General features: G+C 45.9%; 1 protein-coding gene across 2 annotated transcripts; it reads left to right on the top strand.

The window, feature by feature from the left end:
- Positions 1–8: 8 nt before the first annotated feature.
- On the top strand, positions 9–16,652 carry PRKCSH (protein kinase C substrate 80K-H). Of its 2 annotated transcripts, none has more exons than XM_040415007.1 (17): positions 9–199; positions 1,531–1,647; positions 6,336–6,431; positions 7,779–7,836; positions 7,920–8,037; positions 8,925–9,054; positions 9,137–9,221; positions 9,365–9,443; positions 10,882–10,968; positions 11,053–11,187; positions 11,550–11,625; positions 11,709–11,778; positions 13,725–13,814; positions 13,941–14,015; positions 14,110–14,209; positions 14,751–14,905; positions 16,168–16,652. In XM_040415007.1, exons 1-16 carry the CDS (start codon positions 103–105, stop codon positions 14,889–14,891), a joined length of 1,554 nt encoding a protein of 517 aa, XP_040270941.1. In that variant the 5' UTR covers positions 9–102; the 3' UTR covers positions 14,892–14,905; positions 16,168–16,652. The 2 variants fall into 2 exon arrangements, with proteins under 2 accessions (XP_040270941.1, XP_040270940.1); XM_040415006.1 differs by having other exon boundaries at positions 10–199; positions 14,751–14,901.
- Positions 16,653–17,595: the final 943 nt, after the last annotated feature.

Genomic DNA, 17,595 nt, shown 5'->3' with positions numbered 1-17,595 from the left:
GTCACCCGGAAAGGACGTAGCCGGAAGTGAGGCTTCCGGAGACTTTGCCCAGGCTGACGGTGTCAGAGAAGCTCTAGAAGGCGGATATTGGGTTCCTGGTGGATGGAGATGCAGCAGGTGGTTGTCGTCCTGGGGCTCCTGGCGGTGCTCAGCTGCCGGGCGGTGGAGGTGAAGAGACCCCGGGGGGTGTCCCTGTCCAGTGAGTGCCGCCTTCATTCATTTCCATTGCTATGCTTAACGCCTTGTCCTGCAGGCTGTACCTCCTCCGCGTCGGTGGGTGGCGCTGTGACACAGTTGTGTCACTTCCAGCGCTGGCTTAGCTCGACGTTCTGCACTGCAGCAAATACTCCTACTCAGAGGTCGTTAGGTTGTAGCGCCACCTGATGGATGATCTGTGAACTGCATCCGCAAACCTAACGCGCCACTGACGTTCCAGATTTTTCCATACTGAACATGTCCGTATTGGAGGAGACCACGGAAACGCAGGGGCTGCATGTTTCTCCACACTGCCCCCCGCAGTATTAATTTCTCCACACTGCCCCCCGCAGTATTAATTTCTCCACACTGCCCCCCGCAGTATTAATTTCTCCACACTGCCCCCCGCAGTATTAATTTCTCCACACTGCCCCCCGCAGTATTAATTTCTCCACACTGCCCCCCGCAGTATTAATTTCTCCACACTGCCCCCCGCAGTATTAATTTCTCCACACTGCCCCCCGCAGTATTAATTTCTCCACACTGCCCCCCGCAGTATTAATTTCTCCACACTGCCCCCCGCAGTATTAATTTCTCCACACTGCCCCCCGCAGTATTAATTTCTCCACACTGCCCCCCGCAGTATTAATTTCTCCACACTGCCCCCCGCAGTATTAATTTCTCCACACTGCCCCCCGCAGTATTAATTTCTCCACACTGCCCCCCGCAGTATTAATTTCTCCACACTGCCCCCCGCAGTATTAATTTCTCCACACTGCCCCCCGCAGTATTAATTTCTCCACACTGCCCCCCGCAGTATTAATTTCTCCACACTGCCCCCCGCAGTATTAATTTCTCCACACTGCCCCCCGCAGTATTAATTTCTCCCCCACATAGTAGTTTGTCCCCCACTGTCCCTTCAGTAATATTCTCCTGTGCCCCCCAGTAATGTCCCCCAAAGTTGGCACACAAAAAAATAATAAAAGCTAATACTTACCTGTGTCGCAGTCAGCGCTCACTCGTAGTTGGTAGGCAGGCGCGCTGCGCACACACATCAGTCTGCTGCGCACACACATCAGGCCCGCGATGACCTCCTCACGCCCGCCTGTGCCTGGATTTTACTACCGCATAGGCTTCAGGCCTACAGCGGTGATCCGGGGGCAGGGAACTATGTGCTCCCGTGCCCCACCGTAGTTTGGGTCGGCGTTGGGCCCCACAGAGATGCTGGGCCCGGGGCTACAGACCCAAACGCCCCAATTATAATCCGCCACTGGACTCTTGACATGGCCGCCATCTTGCCTGCTCTCAATATAGCTGTTGTCCTTCTTCTCGCAGATCGCAGCTTCTACGATGAGACCAAACCATTCACCTGCCTGGATGGCTCCAAGACCATCCCCTTCGACCACGTAAATGACGACTATTGTGACTGCGCGGATGGCACCGATGAGCCCGGTAAGATCTGAAGTAGTGGAGGCCTCTGCAGGAGGAATGTGGTATTACACGGCGTCCATTCAAATGAAGGATGACCTCGTAATAAATGAGCAGCGGACGATCATTGTGCTCCAGTCCGTTTAATATAGCGGGGTCTTGAGCAGGGGACCCCATGTGACCTAGTACGACAAACCCCTTTAAAGTTTAAAGTGGACCCGTCCCCTCTCGTCCTCTACGTCTGTTGTAGTAACTACTTGCATTCCCCATGTAATAACAATTCTGGAGCATCTATTCTTATAAGGCTACATTCACACGTCAGTATTTTTCTATAATCCGATTTTCTGTCCGTTTTTTGCGGATCCGTTGTTCCTGAAAATGTTTCCGTATGTCATCCGTATGTCACGGAAACATGTATAAATTTCAATAAGCAAATAAAGTTGTTTGGATTTCTTTAAAAAAAAATTAAAAAAAATTAAAATGTAATTTCCAGGAACGGATTCCGTATAAAACGGATGACATACGGAATGACATCCGTATGTCATCCGTTTTTTGCGTATCCATTGACTTTGTATTGTACCAGGATCCGATTTTTCAGGAAAAGAATAGGACATGTTTTATATTTAAACGGACATGCGGAACGGAACAACGGAAACGGACAGCACACATTGTGCTGTCCGTTTTTTTCCAGGACCCATTGAAAATGAATGGGTCCAGATCTGGTCCAGATCTGTTCCAGAAAAAACGGAACAGATCAGGAAAGAAAAAACGGACGTGTGAATGGACCCTAACTCTGTGTTGTGCCATTCCTTTATTATTCCTTCTAGAAGTTATAAATGAGTGTCCAGCAGCCTTCAGTAAGGGTGCGGATGGGTGTTACCAGCTGTGGGCGTGTCCCTGCATAGTCTGACATTATCCAATCAGTGCTGCTGGTGTCAGACTATGCAGGGACACGCCCCCTTTGTACCCTTACTGCAGACTGTTGGAAATTCATTCATAAACTTCTAGCAGTAATACTACGGGAATGGCACAACATAGAGTGATGAGAATCGATGCTCCAGATTTGTTTTGACAAGGGGAATACAAGTGGTTACTACAATAGACCTAATAAAAAATAAATATATCACCAGTCCGCAAAAATTGCTATGCAGCAGGTCCGAAAAGTGATGTGGGTTCAATCACGTTATAAACAGGTACAATATATGGGGTTCGGACCGCGCTTCTAGTCCAGGTCAGTGTGCAAGTTCTTAGTCCTTCTTACTTCTTCATTCACAAAGAGAGCCTGAGGGCTGCAAATATCCCTTAAGTAGATATCCTGCAACCAATGGAATTATAATAGTGTAAGTCCGTATGTGACAGTAACCTGCATTGCACTGATTATACTCACAAGATGTGTATCACACAAAGCGTAAATGTAATCCCTCCGTGGTAAGTTGCACTTGTTCTATCGGAACAGCCACGTTTCCATACAATCTGGTTAGATCCCCACATGGACCCAAATGGTATATACCTCAGACCAATCTATATTTCTTTTCTTCAGATTCCTGAAGGTTTTCTGTGGACAAGAATGGCTTCTGCAATAGTGAAGCTCCGTATTCCTTATTAAAAACTTTTATTTGTCCATACTTACAAGACAACTTCTTAAAACAGCTTTTTAAAACACATAAAATTCCCAGCGTCTGCTGCTTCTGCCCGACCCGGGTTTCACTCCTAGAGCTTCGTCAGGGGCACACTTGTTTTCACCCTCCCCCTCCTTCTTATTCATCCATTGCAACTAATCAGGAGTCAGGTGTGTTCCTCCACAGTGTTTTCCTATCCTGCTATTAACCCTATACTGGACTCTCCTCATCCCCAGGGCAAAAAAGGCAGATGTTATTAAATCCCTATTCACATGAGCATGCTTTTTTGTATATCGTTTGTTCGCTAATTCAATACAGCTTGCAGGTCGAAATCCACATTTAGACCTCCCGGCTGTAGTGTACCTAATTCGTATATCCACTTGGTTTCTTGCCTATTAATTTTTTTCCAAAAGACTGCCTCCCCTCCAATGGTTTTGTACGGATTCCACTCCCATAAACTTTAGACCTTCTGGATTTTTTTGGTGGTGTCTTTTATAATGGGCCGATACTCCATGACTTTCAAGACCTTTTTTTATATTTCTTATGTGTTCCTGTATGCGGACTTTTAGAGGTCTAATAGTCCGTCCAACATACTGAAGGCCACAAGGGCACTCCAGTACATATACAACCCCTTTACTATGACATGTCATCTCACCTACTACTTCTAATTGTTTGTCTTTATTGGTACTTTTAATTAGCGTATTCTTTTGTAATTTTTCTGTTCTTTTTCTGTTCTTGCATGGAATGCAAAAACCGCACCAATTAAAGCTATTTTTCGTTTTTTTATTCCTGTATTTATTTTCAAAACGATTTGCGCTGTGTACCAATTTATTTTTTAGGTTGGGAGCCTTTTTATAGATGACTGTCGGTTGTTCAGGAATTACACGTCCCAATACTGGGTCATTTTTTAAAATCGACCAGTTCTTTCTGATTGCGTTTTTCAGTTCACCAGAACACTGTGTGAACTGGGTTATGAATGAAAAACGGAAATCCATGGTCTTCTCCATTTTTTTAAGTTTATTGGGGGTTCCCTTTTGCTGTTCAGTTACATCTTTTATGCACCTATCCAGGTCTTCACTTTTATAGCCTTTTTCCACAAAGCGCTCCTTTATTACATTGCTTTGTTTTTTAAAAATCGCCGAATCAGTGCAGTTGCGGTGGATTCTCTGGACCTGTCCCTTCGGTACATTAAGTAGCCAAGGGGCATAATGACAGCTCGTTAAATCTATATAGCCGTTTACATCAGTTGGTTTAAAAAAGGTCTTAGTTTTGAGCCGTCCTTCTTCGGCATATATAGTTAGGTCCAGGAAATCCACAGCAACCGCACTGATCGTACTGGTAAAGCTAAGATTCCATTCTTTATTTTCCAAACCGGCAATGAAGGTCTCAAGTAGGTTTTTATCCCCTTCCCATATCAACAGGCAATCATCTATATATCTTTTCCAGGTTTTTAGGGTTCCCCCTTTCTTGGATTTTTTTAACTCGGGGTCAATGAACTGCTTTTCCCACCTGGTCATGAAAATATTAGCGAAACTGGGGGCGAATTTCGCCCCCATCGCCGTCCCGACCTTCTGCAGGTAAAACTGATCCTTGAACCAGAAGTAGTTATGTTCTAAACAGAATTCGACACATCGTATTATGAAATCCGCTTGTATTCTAGTCATATCAGGGTCACTGTACAGGGTTTCTCTTATTGCTTGCAGTCCTAGTTTTTTCGGGATGATGGTGTATAGGGACGATACATCGATGGTGGCCATCCACGTATTGTCCCCAATTCCCTGCAATTCCTTTATTATTTCAACCACACTCCCGCTATTTTTTAGATAGGAAGGTGCCATTGGTACATACTTTTGTAGGAAATTATCTATATACTCCGTTATTCTACTAGTAAGAGAATTGATCCCCGATACTATCGGTCTCCCGGGAGGATTTATAATACTCTTATGTATTTTCGGCAGTATATAGATAATTGGGGTCATTGGTTCTTTTATATTTAAATAATCCATCTCTTTTTTGCTCAGGATGCCTTTGTCACCACCATATTTTACCAGAGTTTGTAGTTTATTTTTATATTCTAGGAGGGGGTCTTTTTTCAGCACGGTATAGGTCTTGTTGTCTCCCAACTGTCTTAATACCTCTGCTTCATAGTCCTCAATATTCATAATTACCACCACCCCCCCTTTATCCGCAGGTTTTATTATTATATCTGAATTTTCCTGTAACGTTTTTAGTGCATCTTTTTCTTTTTTGGTTAGATTGCCCCTTTTCTTTTTTGCATCTATTTTTTCCAATTCATTTAAGATGCCTCTCTTAAAGGCATCTATGCACTCATTATTTCTGTTTTTCGGATAAAATTTTGACTTATCTTTTAATTTCGTATGTATATATTCTTGTTTCTGTTCTACATCATTCTGGTTACTAGCTGACTCCTTTCCTGCAAAAAATTTGGCTATATTTAACTTCCTGATGTACTTGTGGACATCTACAAAGGCATCGAATTTATTTAAACTTTTCGATCTGCTGGTGTCAGACTATGCAGGGACACGCCCCCTTTGTACCCTTACTGCAGACTGTTGGAAATTCATTCATAAACTTCTAGCAGTAATACTACGGGAATGGCACAACATAGAGTGATGAGAATAGATGCTCCAGATTTGTTTTGACAAGGGGAATACAAGTGGTTACTACAATAGACCTGTCTGGAGAGGGGACGGGTCCTCTTTAAGGGCAATTTTTCTGGTTTTACATAAAGCGTAATAACTGTACAGTTTTGCAACTTTCTAATATTTGTTTCCTCGCCATTTTCAAGATCTCTTCTTGCTGTCAGTGAACTGGAGCATTCTTGATTATATACAGAGACTGAAAACCTGTGCAGACCTAATAACTTCTCGCAGCTGAGGGTTTGACACAGTTGCATCCAGTCTATATAATCCATCAGAAGCACAGCTTTTTCTCCTGCCCTGTGAGATTGTCACATTGTATCAGTCCAGGGTGCAAGACTGTTCCCATTCACCGACCGCAAGCAGGAGTGTTTTTAGACGCCTGTTTATCACGTGGCGCCCTTGTTACTGACGGCGTTCTTCTTCTCATCAGGCACTGCCGCGTGCTCCAATGGAAGATTCCACTGCAGCAACCCCGGGTACAAGCCTCAGTACATTCCCTCATCACAGGTCAACGACGGAATCTGCGGTAAGTGGTATGGGGGAACGTTTTTGTCATGAGGGCGGGGTCATTTCCTGTTTTTTCGGCTCGCCAGCTGTTGTGGAACCACAACTCCCAGCATGCTGGACGTTGTTTCAGAAGAGCTAAAAGCTAAAGATCATTTTGGCAGCCGAACGAGACAGAACCCACCATGGAAATGTGCCCGTTACCCATTGTCAGGGCGGTCCTAGCCTGCGCTGTTTGCTTTAGGCCCCATTTACACGTTGCACCCACGAGATAGAGATCCTGCTCACTGCGCTGCAGGGTTCATTAACCCCTTCATGACTGACCACCGTCTTTTGACAGTGGATGGTGGGGGTCTGGAGTCTATCGAGATGTGTTATGAAGTCACTTTTGTGGAGATCCTGAAGTGTCACAGGAGCAGGTAGATTCAACGGGAGGCTGCGATTTACAGCCGTGACTGCGCCGAGAAAGAGCATCTCCTTAACCATCGCCGCATGAATGGCAGCACAGCCTCCTGTATGCAAACTGCCCGAATGGCCGGCAGGTTCGCAGGTCTCTGCATTCAATGTCTGGCAATAGCAGTGACGTGTTCCCTGGCGGAGCGTAACTGCAGGGTCACATGCCACTTGGGGAACACGTCGCTGATGCAGAGGCGCACATGACGGCGTCTGTTTACATAAATTTACATGCGGATACCGAAGCACAGTGGACTCGGGGAGCTGGAAATGAGCAGCGGGAGCAGGTAAATATGCCTCCCTTCACAGGTGTGGTAGATAAGGCAATTTAAAGTATAAGGGAATCCTGGACAGCCCCTTTAAGGGTCCATTCACACGTCCGCAAAATGGGTCCGCATCCGTTCCGCAATTTTGCGGAACGGGTGCAGACCCATTCATTTTCAATGGGGCCGGAATGTACTGTCCACATCCGCATTTGCGGATCTGCATCTGTGTTTGCGGATCCGCACTTCCGCATCCGTGCTTCCGTTTCCGCTAACAAATAGAACATGTCCTATTCTTGTCCCAAGATTAGGCATTTTCTATTATAGTGCCGGCGATGTGCGGTCCGCAAATTGCTGAATGCACATTGCCGTTATCCGTCTTTTGCGGATCCGCAAAACACTTAGACGTGTGAATGGACCCTGAGAGTTTGCTACAGTTTCTCACAGAGGATTCTCTATAGGGGATACAACTGTAACAGACCCTCAGCAGTGGGCGGTGTTAGGTTTATCCTGAGGCTATAAGCAAGAATGCCCCCATGTACTGACGGCAAGTCGCTACCTTGAAAGTGACAAGATGCAGAACTGTTGTGTTATCGCCTTCTTGGGATGGTGAAGTCCTGGGCTGCAGAGCTGACAATCTTCTCTACCCGCAGATTGCTGCGACACTACTGACGAGTATAACAGCGGAGCGCGCTGCGAGAACACTTGCAGGTGAGGCTCTCTTTCATGTAAGGTGATGATGTGTTCCTGGTACTTCTCGGATTTCCCTCTGATGCATCTTCTTCTGTTCCCAGAGAGATGGGCAGGAGGGAGCGCGAGGATCTGGAGAAGAAGGCGGAGATGGCACGGGAAGGCATGCTCCTGAAGCAGAAGTTTATTGAGGAGGCCCGAAAAGGCAGAGAAGAGAAGCAGGTGATGGACAAATCCTTAGACTGCACCCGGAGTGCCATACAGATACAGCTCCCTGTGCCTCTGGGTGCCCTCCAATCACTGCCACCACCTTCCATTGTCACTAGCAGCACCAGTGGGCAGCACACCCATCAGTTAAGCTTGAAGTTCTTGATGAATTGTCGCATTTAAAGGGACACTACAGCCACCGCTTACATTTTCAGTTCTTTTGGATGCAGTCTATTGTTCCCTTTTATCAGCCGTTCAGGCTGTGGAGTGAAGATGAAGACCGGTGGGAAGTGCAGGACAAGCCTTACCCCTGTCATCACTTCATCAGACACACTCACTGAATGGGGCTGATCTGCGATACCAAGCACAGCCACTATACAATGGATGGCGCTGTGCTTGGTCAGCTAAGAGAAGGCCATGACGCTACAGTGCTGGTGCCTTCTAATACAGCTGATCGGTGGCCTATCCTGAGAACAGGTCATCGGTTAAATAAATCTCCCAAAACTCTTTCAAGAGCCATCTTATAAGATTTCCTTCTGTGCTAGAGGTGCAAGTAGTCACCCAGGGCAACCAATCAGGGCACAGCTTTCATTTTCCATAGGGCCTTTAAAAAACTGAGAATTGGAACGTGATTGGTTGCCATGAGCAAGCACTTGGCTTTGCACCAGTTTTTATTACCCCTCCCCCCCCAAGAGTGAAAAATGTATATTGCTTGCGCATGGTTGGCAGTGAAGCCCCCAGAATGGCATCATGTTGGTATGTTTAACAGTAGCCATCGCTCCCTGTCCCTATCACACTGGCTTTTAGCGTTCACCCTTATGGGAGCGTCGTAGTGGCACTGGTCTAGGGGCTAGTAAAGGGTCATGACGCATTGACCGCTATACTCCTTATTTCTGGCGCAGGTGAAGCTGCAGGAGCTGGCAGAGAAGCGGCTGAGCGTGCAGACACTGGTGGACACCCTGCTCGCCGAGAAGGAGTCGGCAGAGAAGCCGGAGAAGGAAGCAAAGGATGCCCACAAGCAAGCGTGGGAAGGTGACGTTCTGTGGCCTGTCTCGTCTCGTGGTCGTGGTAGCGGTGTGCTGTCCTTTAATGGATCTATCTTTCGGTATTGCAGAGCGGAGGGAGTTGGAGAAGGCGGCTCTGGAGAAGAAGCGCTCCCTGGAAGTGTTTTCTGAGCTCGACCAGGATTCAGATGGAATGTGAGTGAGCTTGATAAATCTCTCTTGCAGTTCTTGTGTATACAGCTCCTATGCAGACTTCTTTGTCTCCATGGTTACAGACTACAAACAAGTCCTGTGTGTAGTCTGATCCCGCAGTCATTGTGTGTATGTGTTTTGGATAGGCTGTCGGCGCCGGAGCTGCTCTCTCACACCGAGCTAGATGCCGATGGGGATGGTTCATTGTCCGACAAGGAATCCCAGGTGAGGCCCATGGACGGCGCTGTGTGCGGCACATATTCCTAGCCGTTTTACTGTGTGTCTGTAAATATTGAGCAATTTACCATGGCTTGTACTCCAGTTTTCTGGCATGAAAAAGTTTTTCTGCTTTCCCCAAAAAAAAGTGGGTACAGCTTAAGAACAGACGCAGCCAGCCCTATGATAAAAAATGCCTATTATTGTCTGCAATTGCAGACAAGAATAGGACTATCTTTTTTGCGAGGCCACGGAACGGAAGTAAGGATGCACACAGTAGGCTGTCCTTATCTTACGTGACCCCATTGAAATGAATGGGTCCACATCCGTTTCGCAAAATTGCGGAACGGATGTGGACTCCAATATATGGTCATGTGAATGAGCCCTAACAGAGTGTGTGCCGCCCCTACAGATTTAGCATAATTTACCCCAGAAAATGAGCGTAAACTATAGCTGGAACGTACGCCTCCTAGCTGACGTACGTTTGGGTTTGCGGCACACGGACCGCCAGATTTGTTTTAGACGTATGTGACTCTCAGTAAATTTGGAGCATCTTACGCCAGTCTTCTTTTGACTAAAGTCATGCTAATCTGCCCCAAAGTGTTTAGAAAGATCAGTCTTAAAGGGGTTGTGCCAAGTATTAACCACTTCCCTACTGCCGTACGGCCATATATGTCGGCAGTAGGGTCTTAAAAGATGTGAAGCGGGTGCTGTAACTGCTGGGTGGCTGCTGTTTCACACAGCCAACACCCGGGGCCTCACATTTCCCATCTGGGAGTGCGCGCTCCCGGTTCCGGATAGCTTTCTGAGCTCGGGTAAAAGGCATTCCTTAGTAGTAATAGGCCGAAGCTTGCACAAGGCTTCCTGGCCTATTACTGGTATATTCCAGTGCAGACCTGCAGGTGTCAGCACTGCATTGGATTATTCTGAATTTTCTATTCAGTAATGTAATAAATTCCATTACTGAATAGAAATGGCAAAAGTCCAAGTGGGTCTGAAAAAAAAAAATCACCCCATCCCTAAAATTAAAATCAAAAATAAGAATCGTAGGCTTTGTAGCGTCTGTAAATGCCCATACTATTAACGGGATTATCCAATTTCTGAAAGCAGTGCGTCCTGTGAGGCCGTCCAGGCGCTGACATGTGTATCCACGGCGCATGCGCGAGCTTATGGCTCAGCGAACGCATTCCGTGGATACACATGTCAGCGCCTGGAATACTACCATAATCATTTTTCCAGCTACCTTGCTTTGGGTATGCAGTGCCACACTATTCGACAGGTTGTGTGTGGAATTGCAGCCCCAGCCCCATTCACTTTAATGGAGCGGAGGTGCAGTACCAAACACAACCCGTAGACAGGTGTGGCAATGCTTTTGGAAGAAGGCAGCCATGTTTTTTGTAATCCCGGACAACCCATTTACGTCCTCTTCATCTTTCTTCTGCCACAGGATCTTCTCGGAGGTTCATACTCGGTGGATGTTGCCTCCTTCCAAGAGTCTGTGTGGCCACAAATTAAAGAAAAGTTCAAGTCAGCGGTAGGTGCTGACCTAAGCTTTTTGGGGCATAGATTGTAGCTGCTGTGCGATGTTGAGGTCTGACTTGGGGTTCTTGTTTGCCAGAATGATGTCCCTCCATTACCTCCAGTAGAAGAGGGAACAGAAAGCCACCCAGAAATCCCCCCTGAAGATGAGGATGATGATGTAGAAGAGGGAGATGACGAAGATGATGATGATGACTCGGATGACTATCACACAGTGAGCACAGTTACTTGATAAAATTCTGCCTTCCCGGAGCCACCACAAGGGGGCACTAATGAGCTTACCAGAGACTGATTGATTTATTATTGCCTTCAATGGGAAACTAATAAATCTGTATGCAGCTAGCATGCCATAGGGGTGGCCCTCTACTGGGATAACGATGGGGCCAAATTATTCTTTATGGGATCTGGAGTGATCTCTAAAATTATGGAAATTAGGAAACAGAAGTAAACAGTAGACATTTCTGTTCTGTGTCCTGTATATATTAGAGGGCAGTTTGCAAGAGGTACTTGTGGGTAGACTGAAAAATTACTAAGAGTAAGGCTGCGTGTGAGAGACACTCCTCTTGTTTATCACAGGCTCCACCAAGCAAGTCAGATGTAGAAGAGGTGGAGATGCCACCTTATAATGAGGCCACCCAAGCTCTGATAGATGGTGAGTGACATTACCCGTCATGTAACTAACGGTGCACTACTACTTCTAGCCTCCTTCCTAAACCTGTATTGTCTTTATTCCAGCTGCTGAAGTGGCACGTAATCAATTCAATGAAGCAGAAAAATCCCTGAGAGAAATCGACGATACAATCAAGTATGCAGTAACCTGGATCCTGATCCTCTTATTATAGTAACCCGGCTCCTGATCCTCTTATTACCCCAGTAACATCTTATTACAGTAACCCGGCTCCTGATCCTCTTATTACCCTGTAACATCTTATTACAGTAACCCGGCTCCTGATCCTCTTATTACCCCTGTAACATCTTATTACAGTAACCCGGCTCCTGATCCTCCTATTACCCCTGTAACATCTTATTACAGTAACCCGGCTCCTGATCCTCTTATTACCCCTGTAACATCTTATTACAGTAACCGGCTCCTGATCCTCTTATTACCCCAGTAACATCTTATTACAGTAACCCGGCTCCTGATCCCCTTATTACCCCTGTAACATCTTATTACAGTAACCCGGCTCCTGATCCTCTTATTACCCCAGTAACATCTTATTACAGTAACCCGGCTCCTGATCCTCTTATTACCCTGTAACATCTTATTACAGTAACCCGGCTCCTGATCCTCTTATTACCCCTTTAGCATCTTATTACAGTAAGCCGGCTCCTGATCCTCTTATTACTCCTGTAACATCTTATTACAGTAACCCGGCTCCTGATCCTCTTATTACCCCTGTAACATCTTATTACAGTAACCTGGCTCCTGATCCTCTTATTACCCTGTAACATCTTATTACAGTAACCTGGCTCCTGATCCTCTTATTACCCCTGTAACATCTTATTACAGTAACCCGGCTCCTGATCCTCTTATTACTCCTGTAACATCTTATTACAGTAACCCGGCTCCTGATCCTCTTATTACCCCTGTAACATCTTATTACAGTAACCCGGCTCCTGATCCTCTTATTACCCCTGTAACATCTTATTACAGTAACCCGGCTCCTGATCCTCTTATTACCCCTTTAGCATCTTATTACAGTAACCCGGCTCCTGATCCTCTTATTACTCCTGTAGCATCTTATTACAGTAACCTGGCTCCTGATCCTCTTATTACCCCTGTAACATCTTATTACAGTAACCTGGCTCCTGATCCTCTTATTACCCCTGTAACATCTTATTACAGTAACCCGGCTCCTGATCCTCTTATTACCCCTGTAACATCTTATTACAGTAACCCGGCTCCTGATCCTCTTATTACCCTGTAATATCTTATTACAGTATCCCGGCTCCTGATCCTCTTATTACCCCTGTAACATCTTATTACATTAACCCGGCTCCTGATCCTCTTATTACCCCTGTAACATCTTATTACAGTAACCCGGCTCCTGATCCTCTTATTACCCTGTAACATCTTATTACAGTAACCCGGCTCCTGATCCTCTTATTACCCTGTAACATCTTATTACAGTAACCCGGCTCCTGATCCTCTTATTACCCCTGTAACATCTTATTACAGTAACCCGGCTCCTGATCCTCTTATTACCCTGTAACATCTTATTACAGTAACCTGGCTCCTGATCCTCTTATTACCCTGTAACATCTTATTACAGTAACCCGGCTCCTGATCCTCTTATTACCCTGTAACATCTTATTACAGTAACCCGGCTCCTGATCCTCTTATTACCCCTGTAACATCTTATTACAGTAACCCGGCTCCTGATCCTCTTATTACCCTGTAACATCTTATTATAGTAACCCGGCTCCTGATCCTCTTATTACCCTGTAACATCTTATTACAGTAACCCGGCTCCTGATCCTCTTATTACTCCTGTAACATCTTATTACAGTAACCCGGCTCCTGATCCTCTTATTACCCTGTAACATCTTATTACAGTAACCCGGCTCCTGATCCTCTTATTACCCTGTAACATCTTATTACAGTAACCGGCTCCTGATCCTCTTATTACCCCTGTAACATCTTATTACAGTAACCCGGCTCCTGATCCTCTTATTACCCTGTAATATCTTATTACAGTAACCCGGCTCCTGATAGAGCTTTGACCTGTTTGTCTTGTTCTTTGTATTTAGGAGTCTGGAGAAGGAGATTTCGCAGGATTTTGGACCACATGGAGAGTTTTCTTATCTCTATGCGCAGTGCTATGAACTTTCAACAAGCGAGTGAGTGTTCTGCGTTGGGAGGATGGGGTTATTAGTAGCTGTGGAATATATAAATTGCTGAATTTTAGATATTGCTTGTGTTTGTATGTTACCCTGTGAGTGACATTCTGTGATTTGCTTTCTTAGGTATGTTTATCGCTTGTGCCCATTTAATCGTGTGACACAGAAACCGAAGGCTGGAGGATCAGAGACTAATCTGGGGTGAGAGGGTTTGGTTGTGAAATTCGGTTTTCTCATTGTGTTAAGTGGATATTGGGGTCTGTGATGTTTTTCTGATGATTCTTGTCTTCTACAGAACTTGGGGATTCTGGTCAGGACCAGAAAATGATAAATTTGGTGCAATGAAATATGAACAGGGAACAGCCTGTTGGCAAGGACCAAACAGGTCTACACAGGTGAGTGATCTAATGGTATCTGCCCACATTCCCCCACGGGGTGACGCACATAGAAGGGAGGTGTTTGTGACATGGAGTCTGCGCCTCCCAACACATGGTGGTACAGGAGGGAGGGGCTATGTGACATGGGGTCTGCTCCTCCCACTACAGGGTGGCACAGACAGGAGGGAGGAGCTATGTGACATGGGGTCTGCTCCCCCCACTACAGGGTGGCACAGACAGGAGGGAGGAGCTATGTGACATGGGGTCTGCTCCTCCCACTACAGGGTGGCACAGACAGGAGGGAGGAGCTATGTGACATGGGGTCTGCTCCTCCCACTACAGGGTGGCACAGACAGGAGGGAGGAGCTATGTGACATGGGGTCTGCTCCTCCCACTACAGGGTGGCACAGACAGGAGGGAGGAGCTATGTGACATGGAGTCTGCTCCTCCCACCACAGGATGACACAATGTAGATTCTATGTACAGTATGTCAGGAACCTGAGCTATAGGAGTAACATTTTTCACCATTGCTTTCTCCTTCACTCCTCTGTTTTTGCAGGTGAAGCTGTACTGCGGGAAGGAAACCGTAGTCACGTCCACCTCAGAGCCCAGTCGCTGCGAGTACCTTATGGAGTTCTTCACTCCCGCCGCCTGTCAACATCCAGTAGAAATCCCACCAGAAGACCATGACGAGCTGTGATACCAGCAGTGTAGGTGCCGTATGGTTCTACTTCACCTGCGCTCTATACACAGGCCTCCGATATCCAGATGAAGGGGATAGCAGCAGCAAGCAGGGCCTGAGGGGGCGGAGCATGACACAGGGATTGGTGTCTTTGAATCCTTGTATCATACCCCACCCCTCAAACCCTGCTCCCTGTGTCTTTAAACATAATTGAGTGCATTTCGTCAGGGAAGCAGCAGGGGTCAGTGTTGTACCTGTATCCCTGTAGTATGCTAAGCATTGGTGAAAGCATTTGTCAGTCTTTTCACTGCGGGGGGTGCGTTGGTTACATCTGAGGACTGGAGCGGCTATAAACAGACAATTTAGCAAAATCCTGATTTATTTTTTGTTCGCTTTTACACTATTAGAGATCAGGCAGTAGGAAATAGCCACTAACCTCCCCTAGTGGCTGACTGTAGTCAATCCATACAAACCTAATACCTATCTCAGCTGAGGGTTTCTTAAAGGGGTTTTGTTTTATTTATTTTTTCCTTTTGGATAGGTCATCAGTATCTGATTGTTGGGGTCCTTCACCTGGGACCCCGCTGATCATCTGTTTGAGACGTCACCTGTGCTCTCAGTAGTGCTGTGGCCTTCTTTCAGCTCACCGAGCACAGCGCCGTCCATTGTATAGCGGCCGTGGTTGGTATCGCAGCTCAGCCCCATTTACTTCACTGGGGCTTAGCTTCACCTAGGCCACGTGGCCTCCAGCTACCACTAAAGGGTGCTCGTTGCATACTATTTGTGAAGTAAAGGCGTTGTCTAAAAATTTTGATTGCCTGGACTTTTTTTATTTTAATTTTTTATGCAAAAAACCCTTCCTTTCTGACAGTCTCACTGTTCAAGCGCTGCTTCTTCTGTCAAAGCTTGACCTGATTTGATGAAGTTGCATGCACAACCCTATGACCCTCAGTGGAGACATATACAAGAACTGCACGGGACTGCTGTCCTCCAGATGGAACCCCTTCACTTTGTCTAACCGCTTAGATGCCACAGTCACTACTGCCAGTGATATCCAAGGGGTTACACTGCCTGGGATCAGAGTTACCTCCTGTAATAAAACCCTTGACGGAGCTTGTGGCAGCACCAACAACCCCTGCAAGATCGCCATAACGAAAATGCAGATCACAGTAGGAACTAGACCCCGACTGTTCATAGGAGGCCATATAAAGGAACAATAGGTGTATGTCTATTATATGTACACATATTATATATGTATATTAATGTAACTCCTTTATTCCTCTTGTGCTTGCAGCAGCCGTAGCTAGAAGGACCCCATACGAGACTCAAGTGGAACCCTAAGAGCTGTGAATAGTTGGATCAGACGGTCACCCTGGGACCTCAAACCTCATTCGAGACCCCATCCCCTCTTCCTGATCTCTGCAGTAAAGGACACTGGCAACTAAAAGACACATTCCATCCTCCAACCCCTGCTCTGCTGCTTCCCTGGACCACTTCTGCCATGTTGTACATACTTGGGAGTTAAAGGGGATGTCTAGGATTAGAGAAATATGGCCGGTATCCAGCTGTGCCCTATTCAAGAGAATAACTCTGAGCTGTAGTAACTGACAAGGGCCATGGATAAAAAAAATCAATAAAAAAAGCAGACTTTATTTTCTAATCCTGGTCATCCCCGTTAAATAGTACACGGTTTACAGTGGCTGCTACCATGTGTTTCTTGTGTTCATGCTGGTCGGAGGGATTATGTGCTTATAAATACAGGTTGGTTTATATAAAAGCTGACTGTGTCATCCGTTCTTTTTCATCAGCAAGGTCCATAGGGTTCTGAAGTGCTGAGCTGGAGTCCTGTAATACTAATACAAATTTGAAGAAGGTGAAATGATAGTCACCACTAGGGGGAGCTTTCCGAAGACAATTGTTATTCTGATCAATGAAAGCTGAAGAAATCTGTATGGAATGCGCTTTTTCTAGTGGTGCTTTCAGACAGTCGTCTCTTATTTGTTTTACTCTTATGACTTGTATTCAAAAGATACAGTTCAACCACTTACACATATCTTATAAATTTAGGCTACTTTCACACCAGTGTTTTATTTTTTTATTTTTTTGTTGTTGCTGGAATCATCATGGATCAGCAAAAACGCTTCCGTTCTGATAATACAACCGCCTGCATCTGTTATGAACGGATCCGGTTGTATTATGTTTAACATGGCCAAGACAGATCCATCATGAACTCCATTGAACTAAGTCTGGATGGCCTGAAGGACCTATGGTGCGCCAGTACAGCCCTGTAATACTAAGTCTGGATGGCCTACAGGAGGTATGGCCACCAGCAAAGCACTATAATACTCCTGGTTTGAAGTAAAAGGATGGACTGGAGTATATCAAGTCTGGGTGACCTACAGGAGCAAAACCTTATAAATTGTCCCTGGAGAGTTGGTGAGTGTCTGCTGGGGTCCGTTCCTGTGGTGTTGACACTTGGAGGTCTGAAGGGTCCAATGGTGTTGACCCATGGCCTCCTTTAGTAAATGGATGCCTTGTGTAGGGTTCTCGCACAGTTGTCAAATTACAAGGAAGTGTGGAGATTTTGGTGTCTGAAGTACTTCTGGAAGACGTGACAGAAAGGAAAGAGAAAAGGCCTCCAGCAGATATTGGATCCAAGCATCAGTCCTACAATGTATTCTGCATGAAAGAACTCAGTTGGAATACATTAGACATCTTAAAG

The sequence above is a fragment of the Bufo bufo genome, chromosome 1 (genome assembly GCF_905171765.1).
Source record: "Bufo bufo chromosome 1, aBufBuf1.1, whole genome shotgun sequence".
Taxonomy (NCBI): Eukaryota; Metazoa; Chordata; class Amphibia; order Anura; family Bufonidae; genus Bufo; species Bufo bufo.
The sequence above is the reverse complement of the archived record's forward strand: the minus strand, read 5'-3'. Positions and strand labels throughout refer to the sequence as shown.

Bases quoted from the DNA above. Each gene is read 5' to 3' on its own strand.
- PRKCSH (XM_040415007.1), top strand. From the start codon at position 103: ATGGAGATGCAGCAGGTGGTTGTCGTCCTGGGGCTCCTGGCGGTGCTC. The intron at 10,969-11,052 runs GTAGGTGCTGAC...CTTGTTTGCCAG, and splicing joins AAGAAAAGTTCAAGTCAGCG to AATGATGTCCCTCCATTACC. The intron at 14,016-14,109 runs GTGAGAGGGTTT...TGTCTTCTACAG, and splicing joins GGATCAGAGACTAATCTGGG to AACTTGGGGATTCTGGTCAG.